The sequence below is a fragment of the Cherax quadricarinatus genome, chromosome 69, assembly GCF_038502225.1.
Source record: "Cherax quadricarinatus isolate ZL_2023a chromosome 69, ASM3850222v1, whole genome shotgun sequence".
Taxonomy (NCBI): domain Eukaryota; kingdom Metazoa; phylum Arthropoda; class Malacostraca; order Decapoda; family Parastacidae; genus Cherax; species Cherax quadricarinatus.
The window spans coordinates 2,380,868-2,402,619 of record NC_091360.1 but is presented as its reverse complement, the minus strand read 5'-3'; the positions used below and the strand labels follow the sequence as shown (position 1 = coordinate 2,402,619).

The 21,752-nt window shown below is 42.1% G+C and overlaps 1 protein-coding gene across 4 annotated transcripts in view; it reads left to right on the top strand.

The window, feature by feature from the left end:
• Positions 1-3,556: 3,556 nt before the first annotated feature.
• LOC128701858 (calponin-3) overlaps positions 3,557-21,752 on the top strand; it is a 144,532-nt gene continuing 126,336 nt past the window's right edge. For 2 of the 4 annotated variants that reach the window (XM_053795807.2, XM_053795806.2), the window contains exon 1: positions 3,559-3,722. In XM_053795807.2, the coding sequence (XP_053651782.1) occupies positions 3,672-3,722 (51 nt within the window). In that variant the 5' untranslated portion in view covers positions 3,559-3,671. Of the gene's footprint in view, positions 3,723-21,752 lie in introns of all 4 variants that reach the window. The other 2 variants (XM_053795805.2, XM_053795808.2) reach the window with 2 other exon arrangements.

The following is a 21,752-nucleotide window of genomic DNA, read 5'->3' as shown; positions in this document are numbered from 1 at the left end:
TTTTTTTTAATTACCCACTGTTTTCCACTAATATATATATATATATATATATATATATATATATATATATATATAAATATATATATATATATATATATATAATGTCTTGCCGAATATGTAAAACTGGTCAATTAGCAAGAACTCATTTAAAATTAAGTCCTTTCTAAAATTTTCTCTTATACGTTTAAAGATATATTTTTTTTCATTAATGTTAATGTAAAAAAAATTAATTTTACTCCAAAAGAATCTTAGAAAACTTACCTAACCTTATTATAACAAGAACAATTTATTTTAGCCTAACCCAACTAAATATATTTTAGATTTGTTTACAATAATTTAATACTAAACAAACACAGTGAAATATATTTTTTTTCGTTAGGTTTAGAATGATTTTGGCGAAATTATTGCATTCACAAATTTTCGCTTGTCCTATATGGCAAGATGAGCGTTGCTATTTAAGCCAAGATCACAAGTTTTATATATTTGGCACGACATACATTTATATCTGTAAATGTGTGTTTGTGTGTGCGTGTAACCATTTCTCTCTCTCTCTCTCTCTCTCTCTCTCTCTCTCTCTCTCTCTCTCTCTCTCTCTCTCTCTCAGCTTCCTAAGCTCAGTGGAATAAAACATCAGCTAATATCTCTGGTACAATCATAATGGTTCCTCGCACTAAGAGGGACAAGTATTGTCTGGAGTCAACACACCCACCAGCAGTGTTCCTGTGTGTGTACTCAGCATCTGCTACCTTTGTAACTTGCTCTGCTATCAAAACTTTGGGGTCCAGTCCCTGGACCCATTATGTACCTCTGTAATCTTTCAACTACCACCCACAGGATGGGTATAGAATGACTACCGCCCACAGGATGGGTATGGGATGACTACCGCCCACAGGATGGATATGGGGTGACTACCACCCACAGAATGGGTATGGGGTGACTACAACCCACAGGATGGGTATGGGGTGACTACAACCCACAGAATGGGTATGGGGTAACTACCGCCCACAGGATGGGTATGGGGTACATAATGAACATATTACACTAATTAACTCTTCCTTCTCCTCGCTATACAAGGCGGAGGAATATATATTTATAGTGACATATACCGATAAGTTTGTGAATAAAATGCAATATGCGGGTTATGGCATGTACTGAGAGTACGTTTCGCCCACCATGGATTGATAAATTTCCTGGTGAACGAAATGTCTTCTTAGTAAATTCCATAACCGGCATATGTCGTGTTCAATTAGAATATATAAGTTGCAAGGAAATTGCAGAGACAAGGAGAATATATATGAAAATTAATGAAATTAGCACCCATAGAGCTAATATGGAAACCCTGAGCCAGATTGGGGGGATTAGCTAGCTCTGTGGGTGTGGGATGAGCCAGCTGTAGGGGTGTGGAATGAACCAGCTGGGGGAAGTAGGATAAGCCAGCTGTAGTGGTGTGGAATGAACCAGATTTGGGAGAGTGAGATGAACCAGCTGTGGGGGAGTGGGATGAGCCAGCTGTAGGGGTGTGCAATATGACAGTAGCGTTATAGATACAGCCGGCTGGTCTTGTCATGTCACACATGTGTTAGTTGCAAAATCATTGTTACAACCATCGTATCTGAGTAGCACAAGAGCTGGACCTGCCACACATGGGACCTCGGTTCGTAGGTCTGTCCATTTTTTGGTTCATTCATTGACAGTTGTTCATTATGAAGTGAGAGAGAGAGATATAGAGATATGACTTCACTTATATTCTGTTCCTTATCTGTATATCTCATAACAATACAAAGGTTCTCAAATGAGCTGATGAAGGCAACAACTCATAGCTTGTAAATAAAGTTAGGAACCCTGAACCTAATTTTGTAGAACCCTGTGTAAGAGAGAGTGATTTCTCTCTTTCTCTCCCTCACTTGCATGATCTTTCTGTTAAAGCTCCTTCAAAAGAAGCACTTTGATGATGGCTAAAGGTTCTTAGTCCAAAGAAGCAGAGAGATGCTTTACCTCCCCGTATCAGATCTCATTACCTCCCTAGCTCTAGGCGGTACTGACCCCTACGTTTATAGCGCTTCCCATGCTTATATACACCAGCAGTGGTGGTCGCTGACGCAGACATGTCACATAAGTTATCTGTGAAAGCTTCCTGTTGCAAACTCCGTGTGTCAGTGGTACAACATTGGACCTGCTGTCAACAGTGTAATATATATTTATATATATTTCCTAGCAACGTTACAGGCAGGCTCCCTTCCTAGCCTGACGTCACGTTACTCCATCTCCTACATAGGCCGTAGCCCACAGAACTTTTTCTCAGAATATAGGAGTAGCTGCGGGTAGAAGTGAAGGCTTATTTGAACTTGATCTTACTAAATATACATTATATATACACACTAAATATACACTATATATATACACACTAAATATACACTACAGCAAGAGTCTACAGTTGTTTCCTTGCACCATCACTACATCTACGAACCCCTTCAACACTGCTACTTGCCAGGACTATGGTTCGAATCCTTTCCATTATTCTCTTTATCCATCGGAAGTTCTTAATTACGACATTATCAAGGAACTATGTCGTTCCTCGATAATATGAGATTTCCCATATAATCAAGGAACCAGTATTTTTTTTTTAAACAGGATATCGAGTAGCAATAATAATCATAAGAATAAGAAGAAGCAGCAGAAGAAATTGTGTTCATAAGAAGAGCTCCATCAAATATAAGAGTAGCGAAGTATGCCCCTAAGAGGAAACGTGATATGAGTCCTTAAAATGAATAAAGGGCAAATGTCAGAACCAAATTCAGCCATGAAAAATTCCTTTAGCTAAAAATCTTTACGTTAGACGCCCTGCTAAGGCATTCCATGTATGGGTGAAGGCAATACCTTGCCTTATGTAGTTAACAGAGACCATTATTATTCGCAGGTGTAGTGTGTAATTACGTAGCTAACTCGCCCGGCCCAGCACTCACCCGCAAGAATTTTTTTAAATGATTATGACATTCTCTGTCGACCTTTGACAATCAATTGATGCACGACCTGTTGTGTTAATCCCTCAAGGAGCAATTATATCGCTAATTTTCTCGTTAAATAGTCCATTATGACACTATTTTTTTTATAAATTCAAGCAGTTGCGAAGGCCATTTGTTGACAGTTGCTCCCCACATCGTGAAATGTGCCATCCAAATACATGACTGTAGATTAACTCTCTCTCTCTCCTTGGACGTCATAGTGACATCACCGAGAAGACTTTTAGCTATAATCCCATTGGTCGAGAAAAGTGACTCATATCATCCTCTTAATCTGATTGGCCGCTGGGTCAGAGACTTGGGTGCCCGTGTGCATCTTACCAGAAGCCATATCGACTAACCTCTCAAAATTACCAGCCATTCTCCCTACCCTCTCCTGTAGGTTTCTGAAAGTCGGCCCGCTGCTATGGTGATTCCTGCGTGACAAGTTGAATAAGATAAATGATGGAGATATGGCTAACAGCTGGTATCATCCGGCCTTGCCATATTAGGTTTGTCCTGTGAAAGTGAGGTGGTCGAGGACTGGTTGAGGTGGAAGCCTCAGGACGCTCACTCGCTAGTGAACTGTCGTACAGTGTAGACCCTCGTACAGCCGCTCTTGTGGCCTTCCTCCCCCCTCTGGATAACACCAGTGCTTCAAAATTATAACAAATGGCATACCACGGTCCCTCCTACGGTCTGAGCAGGGAGTGCCAGATGAAGGTGAGGCATACTGTGCATGCGAGTGCCAAAGAAGCTGGATGTTGTTGGGGCGATAGTCGGCATTTGTTCAGCTTGTCTGGGTGTGGGTCAGACAGACACTTGTTGATTGTGCTGCACCACACATGGCTGCCACACACATACCGTTACCCATAAAACACCTCTCAAAATTTCCTGTCTTAAAAGTTTCTTGAAAAAATTTTACTTCCATTCAAGCTCTTTCTAATTACGCTGCTACAGACGGCTGGTCCCTAGTTATAAACAGAGCCGTTTCTAATTCATGAGTAATGCAGTGTTAAACAACTTTCGTTGCAGCCATATCCTTACACACACACATACTTATTATAAACTGATGTATGTATGCTTATATACGCACTTGGTAAATTATGGAGCACCTCTATAGAACTGTCGCTCCCCCATGATTATAATAATAATTATAGAACTGTTTTGCTCACAAGTGAAGGTCCTGGGTTCAATCATGAGCGAGTTGAACATATTAAAAAGCCTCCCAACAGCTGTTACCTCGGTTCACCTATCAGTAAATAGGTACCTAAGTACCTTACATGCACGCTGCTTATGGTGTGTTAGAAGTGCTGTATATCTATTGGTTCCGTACCTACATTAGTACCACGCATGTAGCACTACTGTGTGTACCACTATCTGCGGATGGAAACATTTCGACACGTTTCCTTACACCTGTTGTCCTGTTCACCTAGCAGCAAATAGGTACCTGGGTGTTAGTCGACTGGTGTGGGTCGCATCCTGGGGGACAAGATTGAGGACCCCAATGGAAATAAGTTAGACAGTCCTCGATGACGCACTGACTTTCTTGGGTTATCCTGGGTGGCTAACCCTCCGGGGTTAAAAATCCGAACGAAATCTTATCTTATCTTATCTTACCAAGGGTTCAGTCGCAGAACGTGTGGAGACGAGGTAACTTTCCCAGTACCTGCTGCCCATGTTCACCTAGCAGTAAATAGGCTCTGGAGTTTAGTAGAATGTTTTGGGTGGCATCCTGGGGGTGATACGCACCTGATAGTGCTGGGCTTTGAGTTACGTAGCTGTCTTAATTTGTAAGGTTTAATAAGATATTACAAGGACCCCCACCTACCTACCTGGAAAAAAGTCACTGATTTTATTTTGCGTTATCCTAGGAAATACACTGATAGTTGTATTTGTGTACCTGTACCTAAATAAACTTACTAAATAAGTCTAAATACAAGTTTTTATTTAGCACAATCTACTAATGGTCTTATAAATAGAACCCAAAACATTTTTGCAATATTTCTGAGGGCACATAAATACTGTCGACATAAACTGCAAAACTCCGGTCATTTCCATGTGCGATAGAAAAAAATATTAAATATAATTTAGGTAATGCCATTGGAAATAATACTAGGTAATCTATACATGTGTTACTATGTACGATAATTGTACTTGTGTGGCCCCTCAAGGAAGGTTCCTTGATGTTGGTGAGGGGCTCTTGATTTAGGAAATTGGATCTGTGCTCCAGTTCCCCGAATTAAGCCTGAATGCCTTCCACATTCCCCCAGGCGCTGTATAATCCTCCGGGTTTAGCGCTTCCCCTTTGATTATAATAATAATAATGTACTTGTGTGAATCTCTACCTAAATAAACTTACTCTAAGCTGTTATAAATGTCAATTAAGTTGATTCTCTTGAGTCCTCCCCTCAAGGAAGGTTCCTTGACGTTTGTGAGGGGCTCTTGATCTAGGGAATTGGATCTGTGACTCCAGTTCCCTGAATACCTTCCACATCCCCCCCCACATGCGCTGCATAACCCTACGGATTTAGCGCTCACCTTGATTATAATTATCCATTGAGGTTGTTGGGTAGTACATTAAAATATAAAATACCCGTCACAGGTATAATCGTTCGTCTCCCGTAGTTTGATAGCTAGCGCACTCATCTCACACACTGGGGTTCAGGGGTCGATCCCCGGTACGGATGAAAACGTTAGAAAGTGTTTCTTTAAGACACTTGTTGTTCCTGTTCACCTATCAGTGAAATAGGTACCTGGTTGTTAGCAGACTGGTGTAGTTTCACATCCTGGGAACAAAACTGATCTAATTTGACCGAAATGCTGTGCATAACAAGTGACTTTCTGTATAGTAGTACATCATTGATGTCATACTACTGTATAAGTACTTAAATAAAGATTATTATTGTTATCCTTATTAAAAATGTGGCATGTATGGCGTAGGTGGCATTTTACTGTCTCTGTATTATTAGCTAGTAGGTAACTCTGCATTCCTAGCGTTGGGCAGTGTTTGGTACGTATCCCAATGGGAATAAGTCACTGACTTCTTTGGGATTATCCTGCAGAATTCTTACAGGTTGAGAGCTAAATCATAAATGCAATAATCTGTAAGTGGTTTAAGACTGAGGTCTATAGTTCGTTCGATGTTCATGTCAGACCGGAATTTCCATCCTTAAATCATTTTTTAAAATATTCAATATATATTTTTTTATTTCCGGTAATAGACGCGTAAAGTTGAGCCGAGGAAGAGGTGTGAAGAATACCTCAAAGTATCCCCCTGTGAGGTATACCTTGAGGTATTCCTCACAGGGTATCCCTCATATACCTCACCTCCAGGTAACCCTCGCAGGGGGACACCTCCAGGTAACCCTCGCAGGGGGACACCTCCAGGTAACCCTCGCAGGGGGACACCTCCAGGTAACCCTCGCAGGGGGACACCTCCAGGTAACCCTCGCAGGGGGACACCTCCAGGTAACCCTCGCAGGGGGACACCTCCAGGTAACCCTCGCAGGGGGACACCTCCAGGTAACCCTCGCAGGGGGACACCTCCAGGTAACCCTCGCAGGGGGACACCTCCAGGTAACCCTCGCAGGGGGACACCTCCAGGTAACCCTCGCAGGGGGACACCTCCAGGTAACCCTCGCAGGGGGACACCTCCAGGTAACCCTCGCAGGGGGACACCTCCAGGTAACCCTCGCAGGGGGACACCTCCAGGTAACCCTCGCAGGGGGACACCTCCAGGTAACCCTCGCAGGGGGACACCTCCAGGTAACCCTCGCAGGGGGACACCTCCAGGTAACCCTCGCAGGGGGACACCTCCAGGTAACCCTCGCAGGGGGACACCTCCAGGTAACCCTCGCAGGGGGACACCTCCAGGTAACCCTCGCAGGGGGACACCTCCAGGTAACCCTCGCAGGGGGACACCTCCAGGTAACCCTCGCAGGGGGACACCTCCAGGTAACCCTCGCAGGGGGACACCTCCAGGTAACCCTCGCAGGGGGACACCTCCAGGTAACCCTCGCAGGGGGACACCTCCAGGTAACCCTCGCAGGGGGACACCTCCAGGTAACCCTCGCAGGGGGACACCTCCAGGTAACCCTCGCAGGGGGACACCTCCAGGTATATCTCACGTGGATGGGTAGCACCAACTTGATCAACTGGTAGCCCTTCACCAGCATCAGAGCACCACCCTCGAAGGCGGTAATCTGGAAAATAAAAGTTCATAAACTCAGATATACCTACGTTAATATACCCTGTTAAGCAGTGCGGAAATGCCTGGCACTACCGATTCCCTATAAGCCTGATAGATCATGCCAGTTAAATTGGTTATGCATGTTGCATGGTCTAGTATGTTGTATGGTTAACGTGTTAGATAATTCTAGCATGATTAAACGTTTGGTATATATGTTGTGAATGCTAATAGCAACCCTCATCTTCCGTAGAGGAGGATGTTGCACAATGGAACCTTTGTGACATTGCAGTGATGGATGTCTGGCATGCGTAAGGCTGTGAGCCTCTCAAATATTCACGTATGAATCTTTGAGGACGCTTAAGTAAGTTTTAGGCACAGGTACACACAAGCACAATTATCATACATAGTGTAAATTACCTAGAATGACCCAAAACAGTAAGACAAAGTGAATTATTTCCGTGGTGTGAGCTTTGAAAAATGCTGTTAAGGGGTTAGGAAATTACATCGTAATAAAAATCAAATTATTTAGAAAAATTAAGTTGATTTTTTAATGTTTGTTATTAATATTAATTTTTAACATTTTCAGAGGTTTCACTTGGGAAATCTAAAAATTTTTTACACTATCGTAAACACTGTACTGTGTTACTAAAGGCAGATGTTATACATTAATTATTAATTTGTGTTAATGTAACATAGTATAACTCCTGGAAGTTAATGTAACATGTTGCCATTGGGGGTCTAGATCTTGTCTTTCTGCTTGCATCTCCGTGATGTTAATGACGTTATGTTTGGGCAGAGGTAATGCAGGCCATATTATAATTGTGACTAGCACTGTAATACAAGAGAACAATGTCTAGGTGAGTGAGGGAGGAGAGATGGAGTGAGGGAGGAGATGGAGTGAGTCGAGCTGACTCCAAGGGCAACACAACTGCTCCCAGTGTGTTCACACCTCACTCTAGTCTCGACTTTGGCTTCATATAGTCTAATGATACACAATTATACACACGCTCCATCGTTTAACGCTTTTATGCAAGATTTACATACACGTTTTACTAGTGCGTATATGTGTATTGAATATAATTTTGAGCGTTTTATAGCTCGTGATTAGTTGATGCAGACAGTGATCTGTTTCGAAGGAGAAATACCAAGAGTCGCTGACAGTTCTTGCAAACAGTAAAAAGCAGTCAGAGGTGCTTTGTCCCCATTATGACATTGAGATGAGGTATTTCATGTTATATTCATCAGTAATAATGCCTGAAATGTTAATTACCTGCAGATCCGTAATATGTCACGCCCAGTCTCTCAGTGACGGCAAAATAAACACTATACGGCAACTTACGAATGTTTAAAAATCATTTTTGGGAAAAATAGTCTGGGATAGGTAGAAAACTTGAAAGTGAATTTCGTGTTTGATTAGTGTAATGTTGTGGAGACGGATGATAGTCTCTGCTGCCTACTTAAGGTGCCAACCACTATTTCTGCAAACGTTTTAACGCTTCCCAGACGGTTTACATTGTTTGTGGTAAAGATTTGCCGGGTTGTGCTGTCGGGTTGCTTGTAGTCTCTTCAAGAGAGGAAACTGCAGAGGAAATTTGAGAGTTGAGTAAATAGTGATCAGGAAGTGTTGCTGGTGGGCCAACGTGAAATGGTGTAGTGAAAGTGAAGGTGGTGAGTCCTTGAGAACTAATGGTGATGCTAGAGATAATGTTTTAGCGGTGAAAGGACACCACCTACCTCTTCACCATAGATGTCTGTGGCTCATTTGGTAGTGGCCTCAGTTTACGTACAGAGGGACCAGGGCTCGATTCCCGGTCAAGTGGAAACAGAAGACGCGTCCTTATACCTGCTTCCCCTGCTTACCTAGCAGTAAGTAGGTACCTGGGTGTTAGCCGACTGTTGTGGGTCGCACCCTGGGTTTCTAACCCGCTGGGTTAATAATACGAAAAAAATTCTGACCTTTTCACCAAGTTTCAGTCGCCTGTAGATTAACCCTTTTTATAAATCTCAAAAGTAATACTTTAGGAAAATCCTTGGATACCTTAGAAAAATTATTTTTTTTCTGAAATTACATCTTTATTAACTATAGATAAAAATGCAGCTATATCTATGTATTTATATTTTCTAAATCACGTAAATTTTTATCAATGTTAAGTTCCGAGTCAAAATAATTTGCTTATATAATCACATAAAAACTCAAGGCTGTCTTTTATCCCTAATGACTCTCGAAATCGTAATAACTATTGTAAATTCACGAGAGGTTGACACACTGGAGGTTACCTGGAGGTTATTCCGGGGATCAACGCCCCCGCGGCCCGGTCCACGACCAGGCCTCCCGATGGATCAGGGCCTGATCAACTAGGCTGTTACTGCTGGCCGCACGCAGTCCGACGTACGAGCCACAGCCCGGCTGATCCGGCACACTGGCCTGAGTTTTAGGGCTCTATTGCCATGGGTTCAAACCCTACCTGTTCCCTGATTTGACTCCCCTCGTAAGAACATAAAGAGCACTGCAGCTGGTTTTCAAGAGTAATAAACCGACTACATCGCATCTCTACTGCTTTTGCCATCTTTTCAGCACATCAGAAGGCCTACTGGCCCATGCTAGGCAGGTCCAAGTCACATACCAGCCTAAGCTACTTGCCAAAGCCAGTCAGGTGCAAGTCACATCCACTTAAAATGTTTCCAGTGCCCAAGCAAGGAAAGTAAATACTTTCTCTTTCCACAGGAGGAAAGTAATAATAGTATTGCCGTGTAATTAAAACAAATTGCTATAATTAAAAATGATACATTTTATATAAGAACATAAGAACATAAAGGAGGAACACTGCAGGAGGCCTGTTGGCCCATATATATATATAATTGATATATTGCAATTATAATAGAAATTATAAAGCTTTAGTAGACCCATCATTATGTATCAGTGTATTATTAGCCTAAACTGTTTGTTGAGAAGCACAGTACAGGTATTAGTGAAGTTTGTAATAAGTATCTCCACCAAGTGCCGGATCAAGCAGGCTGTGATGGATATGTGGGTCGCCAGAAGCAACAACCTAGTTGACCGGACAAGCACAAGAGAAGCCTGGCCCAGGACCGGGTTGCGTGAGTAGAAAATCTCTCGAAACGCGAATATATGTTCAAGGTACAACTCTGACAAAGAAAAGGAAAGCTTCACAGATAGAAGGGGAGAGTTGGGAGGCTTCAAAGGTAGCAGGGGAGAAAGGGGCAAGGCTTCACAGTAGTGGAAAAGGGGGGAAGGCTTCACAGGTAGTAGTGGCGAGGGGGAAGAGGCTTCCAAAGAATGTCGCTGACCCAGTAAGATCAGAGTCTACCACCAACTCCTGGTTTTCTCTCTCCCTGCCATCCCTCAAGAAATAATTATTAATTTATATTTAGTAGTAGTAAGTTTTAAAATATACATAGGGCCTAGATACAAATTTTGTATTTGCTGTAGTACTTATAACAGAGTCCTCGTTATACACAGTATCGTGTTCATACATCGACTTATTTATAACACTGGGATTTTCTTAATGTTACAGTAACTTGTATTGAAAATACGAATGCAATTAATCTTATTATTGTTTTAAATACGACCTTGAAAAGTGATATAATACTTGTGTATAATATTGACGATATCCTCATTGCTATACTGAAGTCTCCCAACTCAATCTAACAGATATCAATACCTTGTGTGAACCCCATTTTGCATTTGACAAACTGCTTTTCTTACCATTGTGTAACTATCACAATGAATAGGGTAGCAGCACACCGCCGGGGTACCCAAGGTCATTAAACAATAAGACATTATTAGACTGCGTGAAGACAATTGATACTGTACCCAACATGAAACTTTGGTAAAACTTGAGAGGCAGACAGGACTAACAGGGATCAAAGATTACCTTTGGGGAAGGAAGCAAAGGTTGTCAAAGAAAGCAATCAGAATGGGGAAAAGTAACAACCTGGCTTCCGCAATGATCGATATTAGGACCTGTACTGTTATTAGTGTTTGTAAAATGACATACTGGATGGGGCTGAGTCAGATGCATCCCTTCTTATTGTAAAGTTAACGAAAAGCAAAGAATGAGTGGAAAAGCTACAAATGGATCTGGACAATCCGCAGGATTCGTCAGACAAATGGCTCCTTGAATTCATCTCAGGCAAATACAAGGCTATGAAGACGGAAGGAGGAAGAAAAACGGCTTCTGGTACTCTTATTTTTTCAGACTAGTTCCGCTACAGCATGACACACACTGTGGCACTTCTGTCCTGGAAATTCCTCCGGTTATGGGATTGCGTTGATACATTACTGTAGGTGTGCTGATGAAACACTGATTGTATTTGTATTACCAGTTATTACCAACAGAGATTATCAGCAAATTGACACAAATATTTGTAACAAAGCAATAGCTGGTTTGTGTATTCTGATAAGTATATCTGTGTATATACTATTGGAGGGGTATATTGAATACACCTTGGGTGTATATCAGTTTGTATATACTTGGAAGGGTGTACATGTATATATTGTATACACTTAATTGTAATCACTTTTGGGTACTAAGTATTCTTTACTGGTAATGTACAGGTAATATTCAGCCTTCATAACCCTCGTGGAGTCGATAAGCTTTAAACCCAATAAAACTACCAATAAAAATACAGCCACCAATCAGTTTTCAACAATTTTCTGAAGGTATTTAGCTTCATTTTCTCAATATAACGTTATATATCTTTGATAAATATAATCAGGCTTATAAATATCATTATCGTGTCTTTCCCGCAGTTTCCCGTTAAGGGAGGCTCTTGATTCCATTACTGGATCATTGTTCCCCTTGGATCGAATCAGATTCCTTATTCCGTACACTTATGACCCAATTGGGTATAATACTTCATAATTTCTCACTACCAGACATGCACAAGATGTATGATACTGACAAACGTATATTTTCACATGTGTATCGTAACGAAATATTAGGAACATTTTTTTTTCCTCACTAGGAACTTTATACAGTTCTTTTGTAAGCTAAAACTTTCTTAGCTATATAAAATTGCAGACATATATTTTCAGACGTAATATTGGTCATCATGCCTAGTGAGTTTCCTATTTCCAGGACCAGGCAGACAAATTTTACCTTCTGTGAATTACGCACCGCCATACGTAATCTTTGGTTAGCATTGCCTGTGACATAACTTCCTTTGAAGTAGTATCTAGTGTTGACATTTCCTCTGCTAGTTTGCTTCCTGTTAGGAAACTGTGTGTGGGAGGGTTGGGTGTACGTCCTGTTCGCCTGTATGTGGGCGCAGGAGTCGAGCCTCTGCTCGTGGCTCTGCCTCAAACTGGCCTCTACTGGGTTCACTTCTGCTTCGTCACCTCTAGGTAAGATCTGTCAGGAAACAGGACGAAGTGTTTCCTGACGCTGGTCTTGGTTATATGATGACCCGCCACTGGAGCTTTTGGTCACCTGACAGAGGCCTTCCACTGGCTTACCGGTCGACCCCATAACAATTTATATCCATACAATAAGTGTCAGGGGCCCGAGACTGTTCAACTGCCTCCCAGCATACATAAGGGGGATTACCAACAGACCCCTGACAGTCTTCAAGCTGGCACTGGACAAGCACCTAAAGTCGGTTCCTGACCAGCCGGGCTGTGGCTCGTACGTTGGTTTGCGTGCAGCCAGCAGCAACAGCCTGGTTGATCAGGCTCTGATCCACCAGGAGGCCTGGTTACAGACCGGGCCGCGGGGGCGTTGACCCCCGGAACTCTCTCCAGGTAAACTCCAGGTAATAGTTGATAGTAAGTGAGCCCAGTCGTACCTGTTCTTAAAACTGTATAGATTCTCTTCTAACATTTTGCTGTCCAAATATACCCTAGAGTATCGAGTTTTTTTTTACTCCCGGACGCATTGCCTTGGACCAGGCTCATCTGGTGCTTTCCTGGTCAACAAGGCTGTTGCCCACATGTCCACCATGGTCTGGTTGATCTGACACCTGGTGAAGTTACTTGTCTAGTTTCCTCTTAGACGTGTACACTTGTCCATCTAGTATTTATGTGATAGTTGTGGTAGTTAGTTCCTAAAACTAGTATTTTGTTATTGTGGTTTGAGAGTAGTGAGCGCCCTCTGGTTCAAGGCTACAGAATCAGCTGATATCTTCTATTGGGCATCAGTGACGTCACGGCTGGGTTGTGGCTGGTGACGTTGTGTGTAGCTGTGTGGGCATACTTAGGCAAGTTTATTCAAGTACAGGTACACATAAGTACAATTATTATACATAGTGTAAATTATCGACGATAACCCAAAGAAAGCTAGCTGCTACATCGAGGTCCAGACGAGGCTAACCTAACGTACACATTAACAACGTATCTGATCTTCACACATTGGTCAAGGTCCCCTCAAGGGAGGTGCCTTGATGCTGGTGAGGGGCTCTTGATGCAAAGATCGGACTTGTACTCCAATACTTTAAGATTCTGAGTACCTTTGTTCCTTCCCCCCAAGTGCTATGTAAGCTCTACGTGTTTAGCGCTTCTTATAAAACAATAATTGTCAACCTTTTTATTTATTTATTTATTTATTATAAATTTGTGCACACATACAGAGGTACAAAAAAATACAGATAAGAGCAGTATGCCAAAGCCACTTATACTATGCATAGCATTACGGGCTGGCTTAAAATTAACTTAAGATTAATTAAGCAATGATGAAGTCAGTGATAAAACATTAATGTAAACAGATTACTATAAAGCACAAGTGAGTATTACAAAGACAGGTCATATGAAGGATTCTGTTAGGTAGTGTATTTAAAAAATAATAAAGTTAGATTGGGTTTTAGGTTTAACATTTATGTGATATAATTGTGAGAAACATTTAAGATATACAATTTATAAGGTTCAGTTATTCAGTATTTATTTGGTTTTGGGTGAGTAAGTGATCTTTGAGTAGAGACTTGAATTTATAAACAGGAAGTGTTTCTTTTATATTTACAGGTAATGAATTCCAGATTTTAGGGCCTTTTATGTGCATTGAGTTTTTGCATAGTGTGAGATGAACACGAGGAACATCAAAGAGTGATCTGTGCCTTGTGTTATGGTCATGTGTTCTGTTGAGGTTGGCAAGGAGATGTTTGAGGGGAGGGTTAATATCAGAGTTAAGTGTTCTATGTATGTAATAGGTGCAGTAATAAGTATGGATGTTTTGTATGGTGAGTAGGTTTAGTGTATTGAATATTGGTGGAGTGTGCTGCCTGTAGTGAGAATTTGTTATCATTCTAACTGCAGCCTTTTGTTGGGTAATTAGTGGTCTGAGATGGTTAACTGTTGTTGAGCCCCATGCACAAATTCCATAGGTGAGATAGGGGTAAATAAGAGAGTGATATAGGGCCAGGAGGGCTGACTGTGGAACATAGTACCGTATCTTCGATAGTATGCCTACAGTCTTGGAAATTTTCTTAGAAATTTGTTGTATATGTGTATGAAATTTGAGTCTATTATCAAGGTGGATTCCTAAGAATTTTCCCTCTGTTAGCTTTGTGATAGGTGATCCGTTTATCATTATGTTAAGAGGGACATCTGTAGCTCTGTTACCAAACTGAATGAAGTAGGTTTTGTCAATGTTTAGTGTAAGTTTGTTAGTCCTCATCCAGGTAGATATTTTCTGTAATTCGGTATTTACAGTATTGGCTAGTGTGACTGGGCTCGGGTGAGAGAAGACGTATGTAGTGTCATCTGCAAATAGTGTGGGTTTGAGTAATTGCGAAGCATTTGGAAGGTCATTTATGTATAGGAGAAAGAGAAGAGGGCCAAGGACACTTCCCTGTGGGACACCAACTGTAATTGGTTGCGCAGAAGAGTTTGCCCCATTTGCGTACACATATTGGCTTCTGTTGCTGAGGTATGACTTGAGGTAATTGAGGGAGTGCCCTCTTATACCATAGTGTGACAATTTTACGTGGAGCAAGTCATGGTCAACTGTATCAAAAGCTTTACGTAAGTCAATGAAGATCCCCAGTGGGACTTCTTTTTTCTCTATTGCAGTGTATATATGTTCTAGCATGTGTATAATAGCATCATTAGTATTTTTATTAGGCCTGAATCCAAATTGGCAGGGGTTGAGTATGTTCTGGGAGATAAGGTAGGAGTAGATTCGTTTATGAATTAGTTTTTCAAAGATTTTTGAGAGAGGGTGTAAGTTGGATATTGGCCTATAGTTATTCAACTCTGTTTGGTCTCCTCCTTTGTGGATCGGGGTGACCCTTGCTATTTTGAGTACTGTAGGGAAGGTGGAGGATTCAATGGATTTGTTAAAGAGTGTTGCAATGATTGGAGATAGCACTTGTGACACTTTTTTATATATAAAGGGTGGTAAGGTACTTAAATCTCCTGCCTTGTTTTTTAGTGCATTGATAATAAGGGAGACTTCGTATGGGTTAGTCGGAGCTAGGAACAGTGTGTTCGGGTAGTTGCCGGTGAGGTAGTTATTTGGTGGGGTATCTGAGCTTGGGATTTTATGGGCAAGGTTTTGTCCTATAGTGGAGAAGAAATCATTGAGTCTGTTTGCTGTTTCTGTTGGTGGGAGTTGGGGTTCATCTGATTTTGCTAATTTTATTTCGCTATTTCGTGATATCTTTTTTGTTCCCAGAATTTCAGATAGTGTTTTCCAGGTCTTTTTTATATCACCTCGTAAGTTGGATAATCTGTTCTCATAATACAATTTTTTTGCCCTTCTTATCAGGCTGGTTAGGATTGACGAGTAACGTTTTGTTTGGTCTCTGGTTATGTGACCCATTCTGTACTGTTTTTCATATTGGTGTTTTGTATTTATGGATTTGAGAATGCTGGGTGTTAGCCAGGGACTGTTCAGTCTCTTTGCTGTCATCTGTTTAGTTTTTTTAGGGCAGTGCTTGTTATAGAGGTATTGGGTCTTTTTTAGAAAATTATTAATACATTCGTCAATATCTGTATAGATTTCTAGCTCAGTGTGCCAATCAATGTTTGCTAATGCTGTTGCGAAGTTATTAATGGCTGCCTCATTGTGAAGTCTGAAGGTGACTTTAGTAGTGTCTTGGGGTAGTTTACCAAGAGTTGTTATGAGGAAAGTAGGGTAGTGGTCTGTGGTATTATCTGTAATTATGCCTGATTTTAAAGGGGATATGGTGTTGGTCCAGATGTGGTCAAGTAGGGAAACACTAGTCTCTGTAACTCTTGTAGGTTTTGTTACTGTTGGTAGTAACATACAGTTACTCATTGTGTTTGTGAATTCAGTAACGTGTGGGTCCTGGTCTTGCAGGAGATTTATATTGAAGTCACCTGAGAGTAGTAAGTGATCTTTGTTCATGCGTGCATCAGTTATCATACTTCCTAGATTTTGACTAAATTGGCTAATGTTTGACTGTGGAACTCTGTAGATGTTTATCAATGTGAGAGGTTTTTGTAGGTATTTGGATTTGAATTTAGCTATTATATATTCCCCATGTTCATCCCTTGTGCAAGTATTAGTGATACATTCTAGTTGGTCTGAGTAGTATATGGCTGTGCCACCCCCTTGTTGGTCTGGCCTACAGTTGTGTATGGCTGTGTAACCAGGAATGGCATAGACATCTGTACTATCAGGCTTTAGCCAGGTTTCAGTTAGTGTAATGATGGACATATTGGCATGTAAGGAATTTAGTAATGCTATGAGGTCATCGTAATGCTTGCTTAATGATCTGATATTGTAGTTAAAGATAGTTATGTTGTTGTTGGCACTGAGAAGTGCCTTTGATTGTTCTGCAGTGTAGTAATTACAGTAACTGTTTGATTCATTTAAGTCATTAAATAAGAGGTTGGTATCAGGATCAATGCTTGTAATCATAAGATTTGTAGTGAATCTATAGTTAGAATTAAGTATAAAACAAAGTAAATAGTCTTAAGCTAAAAAATAGCACCTGAATTATTTAACAAATGTAAAATAATGAGCTAAGGGACTAATACAAATAAAGTGATGATCATATAATAGTGCTTGGGAATATGATAGTAGGTAGTACTATAAAGGTAATTTTTTAAAGTTATAATTATAGTTTAAAATTATAATAAAAAGGGACTAATATAGGTTGTGAATAAATGAGCTTTGGAATATAATGGCAAGATTGTGTCCAGCAGTCGCCATTTCTGAGATGCAGTGCTTGACTTTGTTCTCTCTTAGGATGAATAAGTTGATAAAGGACGCATGATCACTATACAAAGTCACTATACAAATTAATGATAATCTGTGAAACCATCGATATATTTCTTCAAGGTTATTCTACATAAACTCTCACTGGCACATTGTTGATGTTTACAATGATTCTGACACTAGGAATCCCCATTAGGAATGTAGCACTGAAAATGGCTTGGGAAAATATTTTTGTTGGTTTGGGTGTGAGAAGGACTTGCCTCGATGGGGCCAGTTGGCCCGCTGCATTTGGGTTAGGTAAGGTTCGTCAGCAAACAGGATAATTGTTTCCTGACGTGGGTCTTAGTCAGATGATGACCCGCAGCTGGAGCTTTTGGTCATCTGACCGAGGCCTTCCACTGGCTTACCGGTCCACCCCTTTAAAAATTGATTATAGTTATAACCATTTAGCTGAGTGTTACTCTTTGTGTTCTTGGGTAATGTCATTGTTTGACAGAAATATGGCAGGATGAATCCACATGCCTGGACTCGGCCTGGAAGCCATTCCGGGGGTCAGCGCCCCCGTGAACCGGTTCCAGATCAGACCTCCCAGTGGATCAGGGCCTAATCAAACAGGTTGTTACTGCTGGCCGCACGCAATCCATCGTATGAGCCACATAACCCGGCTGATCGAGCACTGACTTGGTCTCTGTCCAGCTCCCTCTTGAAGACAGCCAGAGGTTTATTGGTAATTTCCCTTATGTATATTGGAAGGCTGTTGAACACACTACTTTGTGAGCATTTGCCTTAAAGATCACTGTAAAAATTATTTATGACCTTTTATATAAACGTGGTTGCATTTTGGTGACGAGCAGCGCTGCTTTACCTTTAATATACCTTTGAAGGGTTTTGAGAGTTTTCCTACTCCCGCTGCCAGGCACTGGGTCAAGCTTATCTGGAGTTTGCTATCGTCTGCAAAGCAATTCTGGCCGGCGGCCCGTTGACCCACATATCAGTCACGGAAAATGCTTGGCGGGTTTGCTCTTCAAGTCGTCTGATGGCTGACATACAATAAGCCACTTCTATCCTTAATCTCTAACACCCTAAATGACTTTTATCATTCAGGAAATACAGAACAAAGCGAAGCACTTGCGACAGGTACCTTAAAAGGACTAATGTTTACCAGGGAAAGGTTCCGGAAGAGGCCGTATCCTGATAGGTTTGGAAATATATATTTTTTAAGTCATCACAAACTTTGACCAGTAGAGTGCAGGTGGGCTTATGGTGACAGTCTTGCTTAGTATTGGTTACCTTGTCTCCTAGTAAGGTGATGGCCAGAGATCAAATTATCATTAATTTGTAAAGTGGCTCTTAGGGCAAGCAGATACAAGCATGCGTCCTTGATCAACTTATTCGTCCTAAGAGAGAACAGAGTTAAACAATGCATCTTAGAAATGGGGTTTGTTGGACACTCGGGTGGCTGATTCCTGATAGGCTCCTGAGTAGTTCAGGAGCAGTGAAATAAGAATCAGGCATCAGGGTGAAACTACTGAATTAGCAATATGACGACGCATAATAGTCCCTAAAAACAAAAACAAACTATTTCTTTCCGCAGTATTACGAAACGTGCTTTATATGTAATAAAATATCGTTAAGCACAAAAGAAAGCCACTAGCATGCGAGGCATTTCGGGCATAAGCTGTAAACTAAGGAATGTAAGTGTATACATGACCCGCTGTTAATTCAAGTGAAAGCCTAAGGCTGCTTGAAGTCACTGAGGTGAAAGTTAATTAAAGAGTTAAGGTATGTAAACATGGGAAAAGAGAGGGTGATAGGGGAAGGGGGGATAGAGGAGTGATGCAAGAAAAGAGGTAATAGGAGGGAGGGGGGCCGGGTAGGGAGAGGGAAGATGGGTGGAGGATGGGTTAGGGTGAACATGAGGGATGGTGGCGTGTTAGTGGGTCATATCATTACTTCGTCAGGCATGCTTACTCATCCACACGTTGCCCCTCCCTGTGTGATGCTTGTTGCTGTGTGGGTGTGTGTGTGTGTGTGTGTACTCACCTATTTACTCACCTATTTGTGGTTGCAGGGGTCGAGTCCTAGCTCCTGGCCCCGCCTCTTCACCGGTTGCTACTAGGCCCTCTCTCTCCCCGCTCCATGAGCTTTATCAAACCTCGTCTTAAAACTGTGTATGGTTCCTGCCTCCACTACGTCATTTTCTAGGCTATTCCACTGCCTTACAACTCTATGACTGAAGAAATACTTCCTACTATCTCTCTGACTCATTTGTGTCTTCAACTTCCAATTGTGGCCTCTTGTTTCTGTGTCCCCTCCCTGGAACATCCTGTCTTTGTCCACCTTGTCTATTCCACGCAGTATTTTATATGTCGTTATCATGTCTCCCCTGACCCTCCTGTCCTCCAGTGTCGTCAGGCCGATTTCCCTTAATCTTTCTTCATAGGACATTCCCCTTAGCTCTGGAACTAACCTTGTCGCAAACCTTTGTACTTTCTCTAGTTTCTTAACGTGCTTTATCAAGTGCGGGTTCCAAACAGGTGCTGCATACTCCAGTATGGGCCTGACATACACGGTGTACAGTGTCTTGAATGATTCCTTACTAAGGTATCGGAATGCTGTTCTCAGGTTTGCCAGGCGCCCATATGCTGCAGCAGTTATCTGATTGATGTGTGCTTCCGGAGACATGCTCGGTGTTATACTCACCCCAAGATCTTTCTCCTTGAGTGAGGTTTGCAGTCTTTGGCCACCTAGCCTATACTCTCTGTGGTCTTCTGTGCCCTTCCCCTATCTTCATGACTTTGCATTTGGCAGGATTAAATTCGAGAAGCCATTTGCTGGACCAGGTGTCCAGTCTGTCCAGGTCTCTTTGAAGTCCTGCCTGGTCCTCATCAGATTTAATTCTCCTCATTAACTTCACATCATCTGCAAACAGGGACACTTCTGAGTCTAACCCTTCCGTCATGTCGTTCACATATACCAAAAATAGCACTGGTCCTAGGACCGACCCCTGTGGGACCCCGCTCGTCACAGGTGCCCACTGTGATACATCATTACGTACCATGACTCGTTGTTGCCTCCCTGTCAGGTATTCTCTGATCCATTGCAGTGCCCTTCCTGTTATATGCGCCTGATGCTCTAGCTTCTGCACTAATCTCTTGTGAGGAACTGTGTCAAAGGCCTTCTTGCAGTCCAAGAAGATGCAATCAACCCACCCCTCTCTCTCGTGTCTTACTTCTGTTATTTTATCATAAAACTCCAGAAGGTTTGTGACACAGGATTTGCCTTCCGTGAATCTGTGCTGGTTGGCATTTATACTCCTGTTCCGTTCCAGGTGCTCCACCACTCTCCTCCTGATAATCTTCTCCATAATTTTGCATACTATACACGTCAATGACACAGGTCTATAGTTTAGTGCCTCTTTTCTGTCTCCTTTTTTAAAAATGGGAACTACATTTGCCGTCTTCCATACCTCAGGTAGTTGCCCAGTTTCCAGGGATGTGTTGAAGATTGTGGTAAGTGGCACGCACAACATATCTGCTCCCTCTCTAAGGACCCATGGGGAGATGTTGTCCGGTCCCATTGCCTTTGAGGTATCGATGTCCCTTAGCAGTTTCTTCACCTCCTCCTCATCTGTATGTATGTCGTCCAACACTTGTTGGTGTATTCCTTGCTGGTGTCCCCATCTGGTCTGTCCCCCCAGAGTCCTTCCTGTCTCTACTGTAAATACTTCCTTAAATCTCGTGTTGAGCTCCTCACATACCTCTTGATCGTTTCTTGTGAGTTCTCCACCTTCTTTCCTCAGCCTTATCACCTGGTCCTTGACTGTTGTCTTCCTCCTAATGTGGCTATACAGCAGTTTCGGGTCAGATTTGACTTTCGATGCTATGTCGTTTTCATACTGTCGCTGGGCCTCCCTCCTTATCTGTGCATACTCGTTTCTGGCTCTTCTACTAATCTCCTTGTTTTCCTGGGTCCTATGCCTCCTGTACCTTTTCCATTCTCTGTTGCACTTAGTTTTTGCCTCCCTACACCTTCGGGTAAACCAAGGACTCGTTTTGGTCTTCCTATTATTTCTGTTTCCCTTGGGAACAAAACTTTCCTCTGCCTCCTTGCACTTTGTTGCCACATATTCCATCATCTCGTTTACTGATTTTCCTACCATTTCTCTGTCCCACTGAACCTCCTGCAGGAAGTTTCTCATACCTGTGTAGTCCCCCCTTTTATAGGTTGGCCTGTCCCCTTCAGTTCCTGTTACCTTCTCCACTTGTAACTCTACTATATAGTCAAAACTCAGAACCACATGATCGCTAGCTCCAAGGGGCCTCTCGTAAGTGATGTCCTCAGTGTCTGAACTGCTCAGGGTGAACACAAGATCCAGTCTTGCTGGCTCATCCTCCCCTCTCTCTCTGGTTGTGTCCCTGA